The 13,191-nt window shown below is 50.8% G+C and overlaps 6 protein-coding genes across 6 annotated transcripts; 3 read left to right on the top strand and 3 right to left on the bottom strand.

Moving 5' to 3' along the window:
- Positions 1–77: 77 nt before the first annotated feature.
- VTN00DRAFT_10239 (uncharacterized protein) lies at positions 78–1,542 on the bottom strand (the record flags this gene model as incomplete). Its single annotated transcript, XM_069426873.1, has 5 exons — positions 78–240; positions 294–820; positions 876–923; positions 976–1,257; positions 1,312–1,542. The coding sequence occupies 5 exons, from the start codon at positions 1,540–1,542 to the stop codon at positions 78–80; spliced, it is 1,251 nt and encodes a 416-aa protein (XP_069284001.1).
- A 506-nt stretch (positions 1,543–2,048) lies between these two features.
- Positions 2,049–3,384, top strand: VTN00DRAFT_10238 (uncharacterized protein; the record flags this gene model as incomplete). The annotated part of the gene is made up of 4 exons (XM_069426872.1): positions 2,049–2,496; positions 2,559–2,655; positions 2,727–3,100; positions 3,158–3,384. 4 exons carry the CDS (start codon positions 2,049–2,051, stop codon positions 3,382–3,384), a joined length of 1,146 nt encoding a protein of 381 aa, XP_069284000.1.
- A 112-nt stretch (positions 3,385–3,496) lies between these two features.
- Positions 3,497–5,866, bottom strand: VTN00DRAFT_10237 (uncharacterized protein; the record flags this gene model as incomplete). Its single annotated transcript, XM_069426871.1, has 7 exons — positions 3,497–3,787; positions 3,847–3,926; positions 4,006–4,113; positions 4,921–5,125; positions 5,197–5,295; positions 5,367–5,602; positions 5,665–5,866. The coding sequence occupies 7 exons, from the start codon at positions 5,864–5,866 to the stop codon at positions 3,497–3,499; spliced, it is 1,221 nt and encodes a 406-aa protein (XP_069283999.1).
- A 387-nt stretch (positions 5,867–6,253) lies between these two features.
- On the top strand, positions 6,254–6,982 carry VTN00DRAFT_10236 (uncharacterized protein; the record flags this gene model as incomplete). The annotated part of the gene is made up of 3 exons (XM_069426870.1): positions 6,254–6,322; positions 6,665–6,774; positions 6,913–6,982. The coding sequence occupies 3 exons, from the start codon at positions 6,254–6,256 to the stop codon at positions 6,980–6,982; spliced, it is 249 nt and encodes an 82-aa protein (XP_069283998.1).
- Positions 6,983–8,412: 1,430 nt separating this feature from the next.
- Positions 8,413–9,441, bottom strand: VTN00DRAFT_10235 (uncharacterized protein; the record flags this gene model as incomplete). Its single annotated transcript, XM_069426869.1, has 1 exon — positions 8,413–9,441. The coding sequence occupies one exon, from the start codon at positions 9,439–9,441 to the stop codon at positions 8,413–8,415; it is 1,029 nt and encodes a 342-aa protein (XP_069283997.1).
- Positions 9,442–10,915: 1,474 nt separating this feature from the next.
- On the top strand, positions 10,916–12,944 carry VTN00DRAFT_10234 (uncharacterized protein; the record flags this gene model as incomplete). Its single annotated transcript, XM_069426868.1, has 3 exons — positions 10,916–10,963; positions 11,035–11,322; positions 11,379–12,944. The coding sequence occupies 3 exons, from the start codon at positions 10,916–10,918 to the stop codon at positions 12,942–12,944; spliced, it is 1,902 nt and encodes a 633-aa protein (XP_069283996.1).
- Positions 12,945–13,191: the final 247 nt, after the last annotated feature.

Below are 13,191 nucleotides of genomic sequence, written 5' to 3'. Positions count from 1 at the left end.
CCTCTTAGATCATGCGATCATCCCTTTCAGTCATCTCTCTAGGTCCGGGAGACTATCGAAACATTCCTGTGGCCTCACTACCCCTCCCAGTATGTCTCAATGATAGCCAGGGTAGCTCCCTCTGGTGTCCAGATCTTGGTGTTCTTGAAACGGGGATCGGCCTTCCGAAGCAAATCTGTCCAGTCCGCCTTCTCCCGCTCCCTCGCGTTGAAGAGGGTGAGCATGATCATATCCATGTCACTAGACTCTGTATTAGCCACAATCCAGTCTTCCTAGAACAGGTCTGCACCTACCGGACGGCCCGCTCTTTCATAGGGGACATTGTTCCAGGCTCGGGAAGGAGGTAGTCGTTGATAACAATGCGCGCACCAGGCTTTAAGGCAGGGACCATTGCTTTGAGGATTCGGATTGCATGGGAGTCCGACCAATTGTGAAAGACGTTGCGAAGCAGATAGACATCAGCCTTGACAGGTTGCTCGGTAAAGAAGTCGTGTGCCTGGAACTCAACACGTCCCTGGATGTCTACAGGAAGGGTTTCTTCGACCCCGGCAATCATATCGGGAAGATCCTGCACGATGAACCTGAGATTAGGGTAGGACTGAGCCAGCAGAACGCTGACGTTGCCTTTCGACCCGCCGACATCGACCACAGTGCCATTGCCAATCGAGGCCCAGGGATAGCCTTGCACTAGGAAGGATGGGGAGTTGCCATGTCCGTTTGCGAATGCTGACATGGCTCCTGCGAAACGGCGAGCCATCTCGGGATGAGAGGCATAGTATTCCCATGCAGGCTTGTCGGTGTCATGATAGTGACTCCAGCCCTGAAAAAGGCCCTGGTGAGCTCCTGGTCTCATGATTCGTAGATGGCCGACTTACCGATTTGTTGGGTTCATCGCTCTGAAATTTCTCCATCGCGGCGATGGTCTACAGCACGTCAATGTGGTGAGACCGGGATGTGGACAAGCAAATCACGTACATGAGCAAACCCCTGCCAGACCTCATCAAACATGTAGCCCACTCCTGCTCGGGCATGAGGATCTTCCACCAGCTTCCGCGAAGCGGCTGTGTGCGCGACAAACCCTTTCCGCGGCTCTCGAAAGACACGGTGGAAAGTCATAGCGAATCGCAGGATTCGTCGGATGTTCGTTTCGCTCAGGCCACATTTCTCGGCGAGCTCTGCAAACGATATCTCACCGTGAAGAGGCACTTTCGATGCAATGTCGTACTTGTAGATGGCTTGGAGGCTGACACCATTGTACTATTGAGAGCCCGGTTAGTTGAGGAATAAACGGTTAACAGACGAATGACGTACCACGGGACGGAGACATAGAGATGGTCCCAGGAGAAGGTCATGAAGCTCCAGCGTCGACTCAAGGACTGCATCGCGGGCCTTTGCAACCTCGCCGGCTGAGAGACCCAAATCAACGGGTCCATCTTCGTCGAAGGTTGGGGAAGGGAGATTGTTGGACTGAAGATATTCATCGATCTCTGAAGTACGCTTCTGAATCTGGGAGGCCAGCTCGACGATTCTGCTGGTCGCCATGTTTGCTGGTGTGAAATCAGGAAAAGGAACGAAGGGTCTTCTCTGTACAGACAGCTTGTTGACAAGATGGAGTGAAGCAGCTCTCAACGAGCGTCCAAAGACAAGAGGCATCTTGGTGGCAAGAAAAGGAGGAAAAGAGAGTGTACAAGGTAAACAGTGGTGGTAACTTTCCCTTTGTTTTGGTCTTTCCGCACTGCCAATTTGGTTATACTTTTCATTGGTTGCTGCTGGACATGCATGCCAACAAAGAAATCATTTCTTTTTGGAGGGCTAATCCATGTAACTTGGTGGTGTCCTGCAGTGTGACCATACTCTTATTTGGCGCTACGGAATCGCTGGTAAATACACGTTTTGGTGTTGCAGCTAATCGCCCAAATAATGGAGGTGCATTGAGTACCAATATTGTTTACTCAGTATCCAGTCTATCGTGCAAACTTTGGCACTTTACAGCCCTGAACAACAGATATTGGTGGGTATTCTTGGGAACGTACTCTTATCGTCAAACCATGCCGCGTAGCGGAATCACCACGGCAAGTTACATTCGGATCATCGACCTCGAACAACATCAGGAAAGGGAACTGGAGGAGGATGATGTCAATAAGTCGTGGATACAGCCACCGACAAGAGACTCTCCTCAACGTCTCCCAAGCTGTTCGTTTGGGCGCCATATGATTTTTATCTGCTGTGTCGCGGCCGCGTTTCTTCTCGGAGGATTCGGTGGTGTCTTTCTCACAACTCGCTGGAGCGCCTCATCTGAATCAAAAGGGACCCCGATAACCTTCACTTCTTGCAAAAAGCCTGCGGTTCGCCGGGAGTGGAGAAGTTTGAGCAGAAGCGAAAAGCTCGAATACATCCAAGCGGTTCAGTGTCTGAGAAGCAAGCCTTCTCGACTTGGCCTCGGCCATACCCTTTACGATGACTTCCCGTACGTTCATATTCACATTGGCAATGACTGTAGGCTCTCCACGCAGACCCACAAGAGAACTCAGAGCACGAGCTGACATACATTCATTAAGCACATTACACCGCCGCTTTTCTCGCATGGCATCGATACTTTATCCATAGTTACGAGGGCGCCCTGCGAAAGGACTGTGGCTACACTGGGCATGTCGCGTATGTTATGTTTCTTTTACTAAGAAGGCTATGATACTGCTAACGGGGAATTGACGAGAACATTTTGCCAGCTACTGGGACTGGTCACTAGACTGGGAAGACATCACCCAAGCCTCCGTGTGGGACGCAGAACTCGGGTTTGGGGGCAACGGGAACAAGAGCGACGACTCAAAGTCCATCCATGGATACTGCGTGACATCAGGTCCCTTTGCGAATCTCGAGGTTCCGTACGTGGAGAAGTTCTCCTATCCTCACTGCCTCTCGCGGGACTTCGCGCATGGTGAGGATCTGGCTTGCTTCAGCCGCGCCACCAGCCCTTCATCGATCGAAACACTTCTGCAAGTGGAGGATTACATGGCCTTTGTCTTGGGTGTGGAAGATGGTCCGCATCTGAGCATACCTCGTGCCGTTCATGGAGACTTCTCGACGATCACTGCGCCAGCAGGTACACTCCAACAACCTATAGGACAAGGCAATGAAGGCTGACCTGCTTCATATACAGATCCTGTCTTTTTCCTACATCATACTCAACTGGACCGCCTCTGGTGGAGATGGCAGCAGGTCTACCCGCAGAGACGGCTGATGGAGTACTCGTGGAAAGCGACATACACCAAAGACCCCCAGGCTGCAGATCTGGACGATCCAATCCGAGTCGGTGGTCTGGCGCCCGATGTTCTCGTTCGAGATATCATGAACACAGAGTCGGATGTTCTCTGTTACCGCTACTAGGCTTCAAGTTTGTCAGGAGTGGGATGAATGAGGGCTATGTGAATAGAAAGCCATAGGCAGCTAGCTACCGTCGGTCTGGAACGACCTTCTCAATGCAGAAATACTTGATATCCTACATATCACCCTCTGGCAGCGGGATGAAAGTCCCCCGCACATCCCACGCCCGCCATCGCTCCGCCCACGCCTTGATCTCCTCGTAATCCCGACACTGCCGCTCAAATCCCCAATTCGGGTCCTCAAACACCCTCTGAGTGGCCGGCTCAATGCTTGGGTCTACCGAACACATGAGACTCTGCCGGAGATAATCGAAGCAATGCCCAACATGCGGCCCCCGTTCGATCCCCAGGTCAAAGTCTTTCTCTTCTGTCCTGTTTGCGGCGTAGTAGGCCCGACGTACGAGGTACTGATAACAGGGCATGAGACGAAATGATTCAGTCGCATGAAGCTTTCCGAACAACTTACCAGGCAATGTAGGGAATGAAACACTCCGACGACGGATAGATTGGGGGCTAGTTCAGGATGAATGACATAGCCCAAGCCATCTGAAGTTAAGACAAGCACGTTAGGACGTACTTGTTGAATGACCTCACAACGCGCACTACTCTTTCATAGTGTACGTACTCGGTATAAGAGTGTCCCAGACCGGCTCCTGCTTCGCTATCTCCGAGGGAGGTGCCTCGAACTCGTGATGACGGTGGACATCCTGCTTGACCCAGGCGTTGAGCGGAACTATAACCATTGCTCAGTTTATGCTGAATCCATCCCCAGACTGCCGGGGATTGGTGGTAACAATGACTAGCAAGCGCACGAATTCGTACCTCGCGTAATCGTTCGTGGAAAAGTGGGTTCACAATCCGAACAGGCAATCACGAACCGGTGGTTATAGGCAATGCCAACAATAACACCTACAATTAGACCGAAGGACCAGAAAAGAAAGTAGTAGGCCAATCTCTTCGCCTCGGTGGAGGTCGGATGATGATTGTGGTTGCAAGATGTTTGATGGACAGTGCACTCTGCAGTACTAGACAGTCGAGAATATCGTTTTCGACCGATCAGCCAGTCCATTCTTTTGTGGCTTCTATGCAAAGTCAAGGCATATACACTGTGCGAATATGATGACAAGAATGTGTCTGAAGACAGAACCGGTCGGCCTTCACTCCTTGTAAAAATTTATTTGGCACCAGCTTCAAGACAGAGCATTCCCCTCACGCCCAAAGATCAAGACAGAGGCCTGTTCGTTGGTATGACTACCTAGGTAATTACAATACCGACTGCCACAGAATCAAGCGCCGTTACTAGTGCTTGTCTCCCATACAAGGTTACACTCAGGCTTTCGAAGGGAGGTTTGGAGGCTGCATAAAGCGCAGCTGAATGCAAGGTTTCTCTGAGGCCCTCTTATCCCCGAATCGCAACGGAGAGCAGAACTAGGTACCTACTACCCTTCAGGCGCTCCAATTTTGAAACAAGTTTTCTTACCCAAGAATCTGAGTTGCTGAAGCGGGGATCAAGTATCCTGGATCAGTCAAGGAAACGCACCCTCCAATCCATCCTTGCCCTCATCGCAGAACCCGAAATGCTCACCAAGCGGTATATCCCCCACACTATCCCGGTAGCACGCCGTGTATTTCGTTGCGAAGTTGCGAAGCTCATCCCAGTCTTGACAGCGATGGAGCTGTCCGTTGCCGGCTGTAAAGTCTCCGAAGGTGTAGAGTGGCGTGTTGTCTGCGTTGCACTGCACGGCCTGGACAAGAATCGCGGTCAGCAATCGCCTTTCAAAAATGGAGACAACCATCGCGATCTTGACCAACTCACCTGCCGCAGTGTATCGAAGCAATGCTCCATATGACTCGAAGGAGGATACGTAAACGGGCGGTTCTCAACCGCCTCCCAGAATGTCTTGCGTATTATGCGCTGCAACGATCCCAATTGAACCGGTCAGTGATCATCTACAAAGACGTGACTGGAGGGGAGGTCACACAAACCAAACAATGCAATTGATGGTAAGCCTCCAATAGGTACACGCCTTTAGTCTGGTCATCGGGCAGGTACATCGAGACCGGCCAATGATGGTCTGCTGCCCATTGGCGATCGATGGCCACGAATCCGTGAGATGGTAGGATCGCGTTCCAGAGGTGGTCGCTTTCGGAGTGGTTGTGGGGGCTGTATTTTGTGTTCCACCAGAAACGCTTCCAGGTTGTCGTTAGAGGGCTGATTCTTGCTGGAGGCTCATCAGCTCGGGGCTCGAATTTGGGAAAGGAACTATTGAATTAAGACGAGTACCGTAGTCCGTAGGAACTTGCTCATGTCGGAGACGTTGGAGGAAGTAGACGAAGGGGAGGACGTAGAGAAGTGCAGCGAATGCAATGAGGAAATGTTTCGAGGAGATGAGGCCGAATCGGTGGTGCTTGCGTTTAGGTTCCAGTTGACGGTTGTTTTCGTCGGGGAGCTCTGTAGGCAGAGGGAGGTAAGGTGGTTCTTTCATACTTGAGCGTAAAGCCTTTCTTCGACAGAGTAAAACGACAAAAGACTTGAGAGATATTCGCAGATTCTCAACCATGAGGGAGCGTTCAGCATTCGAACTGCAAATAAAGTAAGCCGCGACAGTCAATGCTCTTGTGACAGTTGCGGGACTACGACCCCATTACTTATCATCAACTCACATCTGGCTAGACAAGGGTGTTTTGGATCGTCAGACCAATGCCCAAGGTTTCTATTCTCCTACTGCATGGTCTGTACAACCAACGGCTGAGAGAAGGGTCCGTTAATCCACTCACTGAATCCCCAGATACCTACCTTCAAGGGCCTTCACTCTCCGCTAGCACTCCAAACCCCTTGAGCTGCCGTCTCCAAAAAGGCTCTTCTGTTCAGGATGTTCTACGTCAATGAGCAAAGCGTTCTCGTTGTTGGCATTCTGTTCCTCATTCTCGCCCCGGCAGCAGTAAGATCATCCGATGGAGGAGGCAGAAGTTGGGTATCGATGACTGGCTGTGTCTTCCTACCTCGGTAAGTCAACGATTCAATGACAAGTACTGAAAAGCTAACAGTTAAGCAGGCTCTTACGATCCGCCATTGCATTATCATGATTTGTAGGTAAATTAAACTCAACGGATGTCTTCCAGGTCCGCTGCGGACACCGTGAGAGGACATTCACCTCAAAACCTCGGAGTTGCGATAGTAACGCACCTCGACTGGCAGCAGATACTACTCGAGAGGCTATGACGCCTCGGGGTGGGATTTCCGAGAACCGATAGCTTTTTGACTTGCTGATAATCTGTTCCAGCTTGAATTTGCATTCGACATAATGCAAGTGCTACCACTGGCAACCATCAAGCTGTCAATCCTGTTCCTCTACCGCCGCGTCTTCATCGGGAAGGCCTTCAACATCGTGACGTGGGTACTTATAGGGGTCATTTCAGCATGGGCCGTGGGCCGTTTCCTTCCACATCATGACCATTGCGGACTACCGCTACTACAAGCTCTTGAGGAAGCTTGCACAAAATGTTCGTCATGGTTTGACTGTCCCTGCAGATTTCGAGACTCCCACAATGTGAAACGTTCTGATGAGTTTGGCAGAGGTGACACCGTTTCCCTCGGCTAGACATCTTCCGAAGAAAAAGAATATATAAAGCTTTAACCAGAATTAAATGTAGTCCTAATAAGAAGGAGAAGAAGAGGAGGGGGTTGAGGGGCCAAGTAGTCCTTTTAAAGGCTTCGCTGCGAACATTGAGCGGCTGGCTCTGAGGCAAATGGGGATCTTGGAAAGCAAACCAGGTACAAGAGAGGCTAACAGTCTTCGGGTACCTTATCCTTCTATGCCATACCACTCCAGTTATCTTACGTTCCATGAATACTCGTTTCCCCGGCTGCAATCTTAGTTTGTACCGCTGAATCTATTTCATCTGCTGAGAGCCCCATGCTGCTGGAATTTCGGCAATTCAAGAATGCCTCGGATATTTATGGCTGCATGCGGCTCACGCTTCCTTCTATGGTGGTGATAGCAGTGAGAGGCTTCTTGACCTTTTATGAAGTATAACCATTTCAGACATTGTCGCCTGGTATATCTCGATATCTCACAGAGCTTCGATGAATTTCAGATGATTGCCAATCATATTTGTACTAAGTCTCATTTGAACCATCCTGTGTTCCCCCGACTTACAGATTACACAGGTAGGTCCCTAATCTACTACTAATTGCGAGAGGAGACATATGTCGGAGAATTAGATCCCACAAAGAGATTGATACTGGCGGGTACAGTGGAATGAAGCCAAGACCATAAATAAATAGTCTCCAGTAGTCTCGTGATCTAATTGAGCATTGACAAAACTGGCTGACATGAGATCTACCCCTGTAAGATCTTCGACCGAAATTTCAATGACATCATAGGTGTATGTACATGTCTCATTTCGTATATACATGGCTCGTAGATCCCAGAGGCTTAACGTATGGAGACGGAAATAAACATCATGACGGCTGGATAAAACACTGAAATGTACAAAGTTGGAGACCGAAAATATAACATGAGAAGAAAAAGATTAATTATTAGAATGTCTCTGTCAAAAAAAAAGGTGGGGGGGGGGTGTCTGGACAATAGTCACATAACACCAAATTGAGAAGTAACAAATGAAGGATAGATAGTCCGGTCCAGCCATGTTTGTTTCAGAAACTCTCTAAAGTTACATGGGCGCTGAATATCTGCCTTCCTTTCAAATATAAACAGAGAAGATATTAAAATAGAAGGTTTCCTGCGAGATCTAATACATCGCTGGGACATTCATGATTCTAAATAGATCCCACCTCTATGCAACGTAACCTCGTCATTTTGTTCGACAACATTAATGTCAAGTAGTGGAAGACTTTTCGTTTATTCATTGATTGCTGGCATGGAAGTTCATGGTGGCGGTGGTGCCTTTTGTGATCGTTCGGTGCGTCTAATCCATCAACTTCATCAGACACGACCGAGAAGGTGGACGGGGTAGGGAGTTTAGGCCTGGGCTCGAATTGAGACTATCGGGCATATTTCCCTTGCCGTCATCGAATAGCTTCAGTTTTCACATCATCTGTTTTTGAGAACTCTGCAGGCTCTGTAGATGTGTTCTGTTCATCAACGGCAGTACCACTCGTTCCAAGAGGTCCCAACGTCCATCGCCATTTGCATTGACGTTTCAGTCGGCCCTGGCGGGGAGTCTGAGGACTTGCTATGTTGTAATCATCGCCTTTCAAACTATCGCGCAGCGCAGCGGCCCGGATTTGCCTCTCACTGCCCAAGTCCTTCCTCCTCTTCTTCCCAGACCGCGAAGGAGATGAGGCCTTAGCACGTGGGCTGGTCTCTTCGTCTGACGCACCTGAATCCGACTGTGAAGTGCTCAAATATGAACTCTCATCTGACCCAGATGCATCCGAAGTTTCTGAGTCGGATTCATCAGAAAGATCTGAATGTCTCGCAGTGAAGCGGACTGTTTTGATCTCCTCTTCAAGAGGGTACCGATAGCTGACTTGCTTTTTTGCTGGAAAATATACTCGTCTTATTACCGCACCCGTGGTCATTGATGCTGAAGAGTGTCGTACGGAAGATGACGGTAAAGGTGAATTTCGAAGAATGCTTTTCACACCAAGTGGTAGTTGATAGGGAGCTCCTTCTCTGTTGTTTGTGGCATGTGGAGACGAGAGTCTGTGATGCCTTTGTTTAGGAGATGAGGTTGCGCCAGCCGAGGGTGACGGCCAAAAGTCATAAGCATTGCCGAATGTGTTGAGCACGGTTGGTGAAACCGCCGAGTTGGTTGCGAAGGCAAGAGACAGTCCCGTCGTCGATTTCCCAAAGGTCATAGGGAGTGATGTCGTCTGGAGAGATAGCTTTGGTCGCTTAGTGACATTCTTGCCATGGCCTGCAGACTCTGCGGGCGGAATGGTGGAGAGCATATCCCGAGGCACTGATGTATGTTGTGAAGATATCGATTGCGGCGCAATGGTCGCTGTCGTCGTCGAGGAGGACGGACAGCCTGCGTCTGAGGTGGGATGGCAGAGGTGCGGTGCTTGCGGGGTCATGGAGATCGTGAGCATGACGGAGGACAGAGGGTGCGATAACGGTAATCAAAAGGGAAAAGAGAAAAAGAGAGAAGATGGCACGGTCCGGGCCCCGCAGGACTGTTCTCGAGGGAGGTAGCTAGGCCTAGAAGAGCGCCTGCAAGGCTGAAACAGATACTATAACCCCTCAATGCAAAAATTTGCAAACAGGCGCACTGAAGCTGCGCCGTGTGTCTGTAAGCTAGTTGGGTATGCACCTTGCGGGAGGGGAGCGGCAGCAAAGACTTTTAAAGCAGAAGAAATCAGACGGCAAGATTAGCCGCGTTAGAAGCCTTCGATCCGGTTGAGATTATTTTTTCTCTCTTTTAAAGAGGCAGCCGGCTAAAGTAAGTAACAGGGATAAGCGTTATGGAGCGGAGGAGCTGACGCTTCGAGACTATCGTGCGCCATGGACCCATCGAGATCGAGACGCCGCCCAAAAGGATCATGTTGAGTCCAGATGCCGACTCAGAGACTCCGGGGATCACCTATTTTCAGTGGGGCAATCGCGAAGCAACACGCGGTCAGAGACGCAAGGTGGGAGACACAACCACCGCTAACTGTCTGTAACTAGGACGTGCAGTGGATCGACGATAGGCGCTGCAGCCAAGAGACCAGGACTATCGTGCTCTTTTTCGCCCCCGCGTAGTGACAAGCTAAAAAAAGGAGCCGGGACACGAGCCAGTGGGCCTGCCAAGAGGAGCGACGAGGACAGGGGCCCTTGGGAGGTTGGAGCTCATCGTGGAGCGTTGGACAACTGCCAATGAGACCTGGCGGCGAAAAAAATCCTGCCCCAACGCGCAGGAGGCTGGACCAAAGTCAGCCAGTTGTTCCAACGGAGCCAGAGCGGGGAGATGTTATTCATAGTATCTTGTACCCGGTGGTTCACGGCGGACGGGAAACGCAGTGCCGGCGGTGAAGGGAACAAAGGAACTCGGATGACCAGCATCTGTTTGTGTAGAGAATCCACGTTGACATGCGAAGCACGGTCGGAGATGTACAGATGAGGTCGTTAGTGATGGTGATGATGGGTCTCAATGCGTGTCGATACGAAGATGGAGATGGAGGTCTCAGATCATTGTATCACGTGATCCATAAGCCACTGTGGCGGTGATATATGTGGCGCATGTAAACCAGTCGCGTCGCGAGGATGCCGCGAAGCAGCGCGGAGAGAAGCCTGAAGGAGACCTCGGATAGCTCCAAGCTCCTCCAGCTCCCGGCTTTGTCGATCATGTTCCTATAAGGCGGTTGTTGACTGAGAAGCTTTCGCGGCAGCCTATCTCCGGTGGGACAACCACTCCGTTGGTTCCACCAGATCTACCCCCAATTGCTCAAAGGCACTTGGAAAGTCCCACAGATCTCCATCTGCTGCTAACCCATGCCTATTTTCGTTGCTTCGCCGCTGTATGACGCGTTGGGATGTCCATGTTTGCCTACGGGAAAGTACATACTATACCTGCTTACATAGGAAATGGCTGCGCCCCCTCCACGGAATGACGGCCGGATTATAATACATTTTGTCAGTGAACGCATGTTTGCGCCTTCTACCGGTGCTGGGCCCGTTAAATTGACTATAGTGCGGCTAAACAGGATTATGATTGTTTCTATGCCTCAGTTTTCGAGGCGGAGAACCCGGTACTAAAATCACTGCCCCTGGCAGTCCAGCAGAAACAGATCGTTGTGACAGCCAACTATGAGGGAAGACGACGGGGGCTGCGCAAGCTCCAGCTGATAAGCGAAGCCAAGAAGGTCTGTCCAGATGCAGTGATCCTCTTGGGAGAGGATCTCACCAAGTTCCGTGACGCGTCGAAGGCGCTGTACAGCTTCCTGAAGTCGTTTGTTTGGGGCGATCGCGTCGAGAAACTAGGTTTTGACGAGGTGTGTTTCCGTCATTTTTCTAAGCCAAGTGTAGTTTCTTATCACTGCAAATATAGGTATACTTAGACGTCACAGAGATGATCGAGTATAACGTGGAGCTGCTGAACAGCCACAATTTGGCCAATTCGTTCTTCTATCTAAACAAGCTTGATCCAACTATTGGCTTCGCGTATGACGCCACAACGTTCTGCGGTCCAACCTATCCACCATCCCCGGACGGTCAACCCGAAGCGACGATTACTCCCTCGTCTTCCTCTTCCGACGCGTTGCGTGTGCGACTTCTTGTTGCTTCTCATCTCGCCCATTACCTCCGGGACCAACTTGAGCAACAGAAAGGTTACACTGCCACAGTTGGTGTATCCACGTCCAAGCTTCTTTCTAAGCTAGCCGGCAGTGTCCATAAGCCGAACAATCAAACCACGCTCCTTCCGCCGTACACTGCGGGGCAGCCAGGCGAAGAGAGCAATGTGACGCGTTTTCTTGACGCCCATGACATCGGCAAGGTCCCTGGAATTGGCTTTAAGCTTGCTCAAAAGCTCAGAGCGCACGTCCTTGGCCGTGAACCCAACTCTGAAACCTACCATGCAGCTACACCAGGTGACAAGGTCACCGTTCGACAGGTTCGGCTATTCCCCGGGATGGGACCGCCGTTACTGGATAAGATCCTTGGGGGACCAGGCTCTCCTAGAGATATCGGCGTGAAGGTATGGGGGCTGCTAAACGGAGTTGACTCCTCCGAAGTCTCGCAGGCTAGAGCCACGCCTACGCAGATCAGTATCGAAGACTCCTACGGGAGGCTTGATAGCATTGATGCTGTTAGGAAGGAGCTTGTAACGCTTGCTGGTAGCCTAATCCGCCGCATGCGCACAGACCTGACTGAAGAGGAGGAAGAGGATACCAAAGATAGCATTCCCGCTGACGAGAGGAAAGAATCCCGTTCCGTGAGCAGGATCCGGTGGTTGGCCCGTCCGCGGACGCTCCGCCTCTCAACGCGCCCCCGGCCCCCGGCCAACCCGGATGGATCCCGCAGTCACAGTTCCAACAGGATATCGCGCTCCGCCCCCATCCCGCCGTTCATCTTCAACCTCGGGGACAGTGTAGACGCCCTAGCGGAGCGCCTTGTCCAACACAGTCTCATGTCCATGTTCCGCAAACTACATCCAGAGAAGTCCGGATGGAACCTGCGCTTACTCAACGTAGCCGTCACCAACATGGTCGAGAGTGCTGGTGAGCAGAAACAAAGCAGCGGACGGGACATAGAGAAAATGTTTCGGAAGCAGGAGGCTGTGCTGAGAGACTGGAAATCCTCCTCCGAGAGCGAGCCTGCGCCTTCGCAGCTTGACTTTCACCACTACCAGTCTTCTCACGAACCCCGGTCGGGGCTGAGCTCGAAACTAGCGGCTCAGACTCCTCTTTCGTATGAAAGTCCCGCGGAAGACTACCAGACGGCAGGTTCTACACTTTGCGAACTCGCCCAAGATGACGATGATGTCTGGGAGGAAATTAGTGATGATGCTGGTGAGGAGGAGGCAATATTAAGTGATACATGTAAACTGTGCGGGGCTTCGATCCCGCACTTTGCGATGGAAGCTCACGAGTTGTACCATAGAGTTCCTGATTAAAACTCGTACCTCCTATCGGAAAAAGGAAACAGGACCATTATACCTCGTAGTGCCAGAGCGCTGCAAGACCCAGAGACCGGTATGGTCCCGTATATTGCATAATATTGAGCATCGATCTAGAAAATCCGAATGATCCGGCTATGCCATGTATTCGGATACAGTGGCTTCCGAAGTTGATATCTAATTACCTAATCTATAGTAGTATACCAATCATATAATCTGCTATCTTACTTTTGACGTGATCCCT

This window comes from Thermoascus crustaceus, assembly GCF_041956765.1.
Source record: "Thermoascus crustaceus strain CBS 181.67 unplaced genomic scaffold VTN00scaffold_9, whole genome shotgun sequence".
Classification (NCBI taxonomy): domain Eukaryota; kingdom Fungi; phylum Ascomycota; class Eurotiomycetes; order Eurotiales; family Thermoascaceae; genus Thermoascus; species Thermoascus crustaceus.
This window is presented reverse-complemented; position numbering and strand designations above follow the sequence as displayed.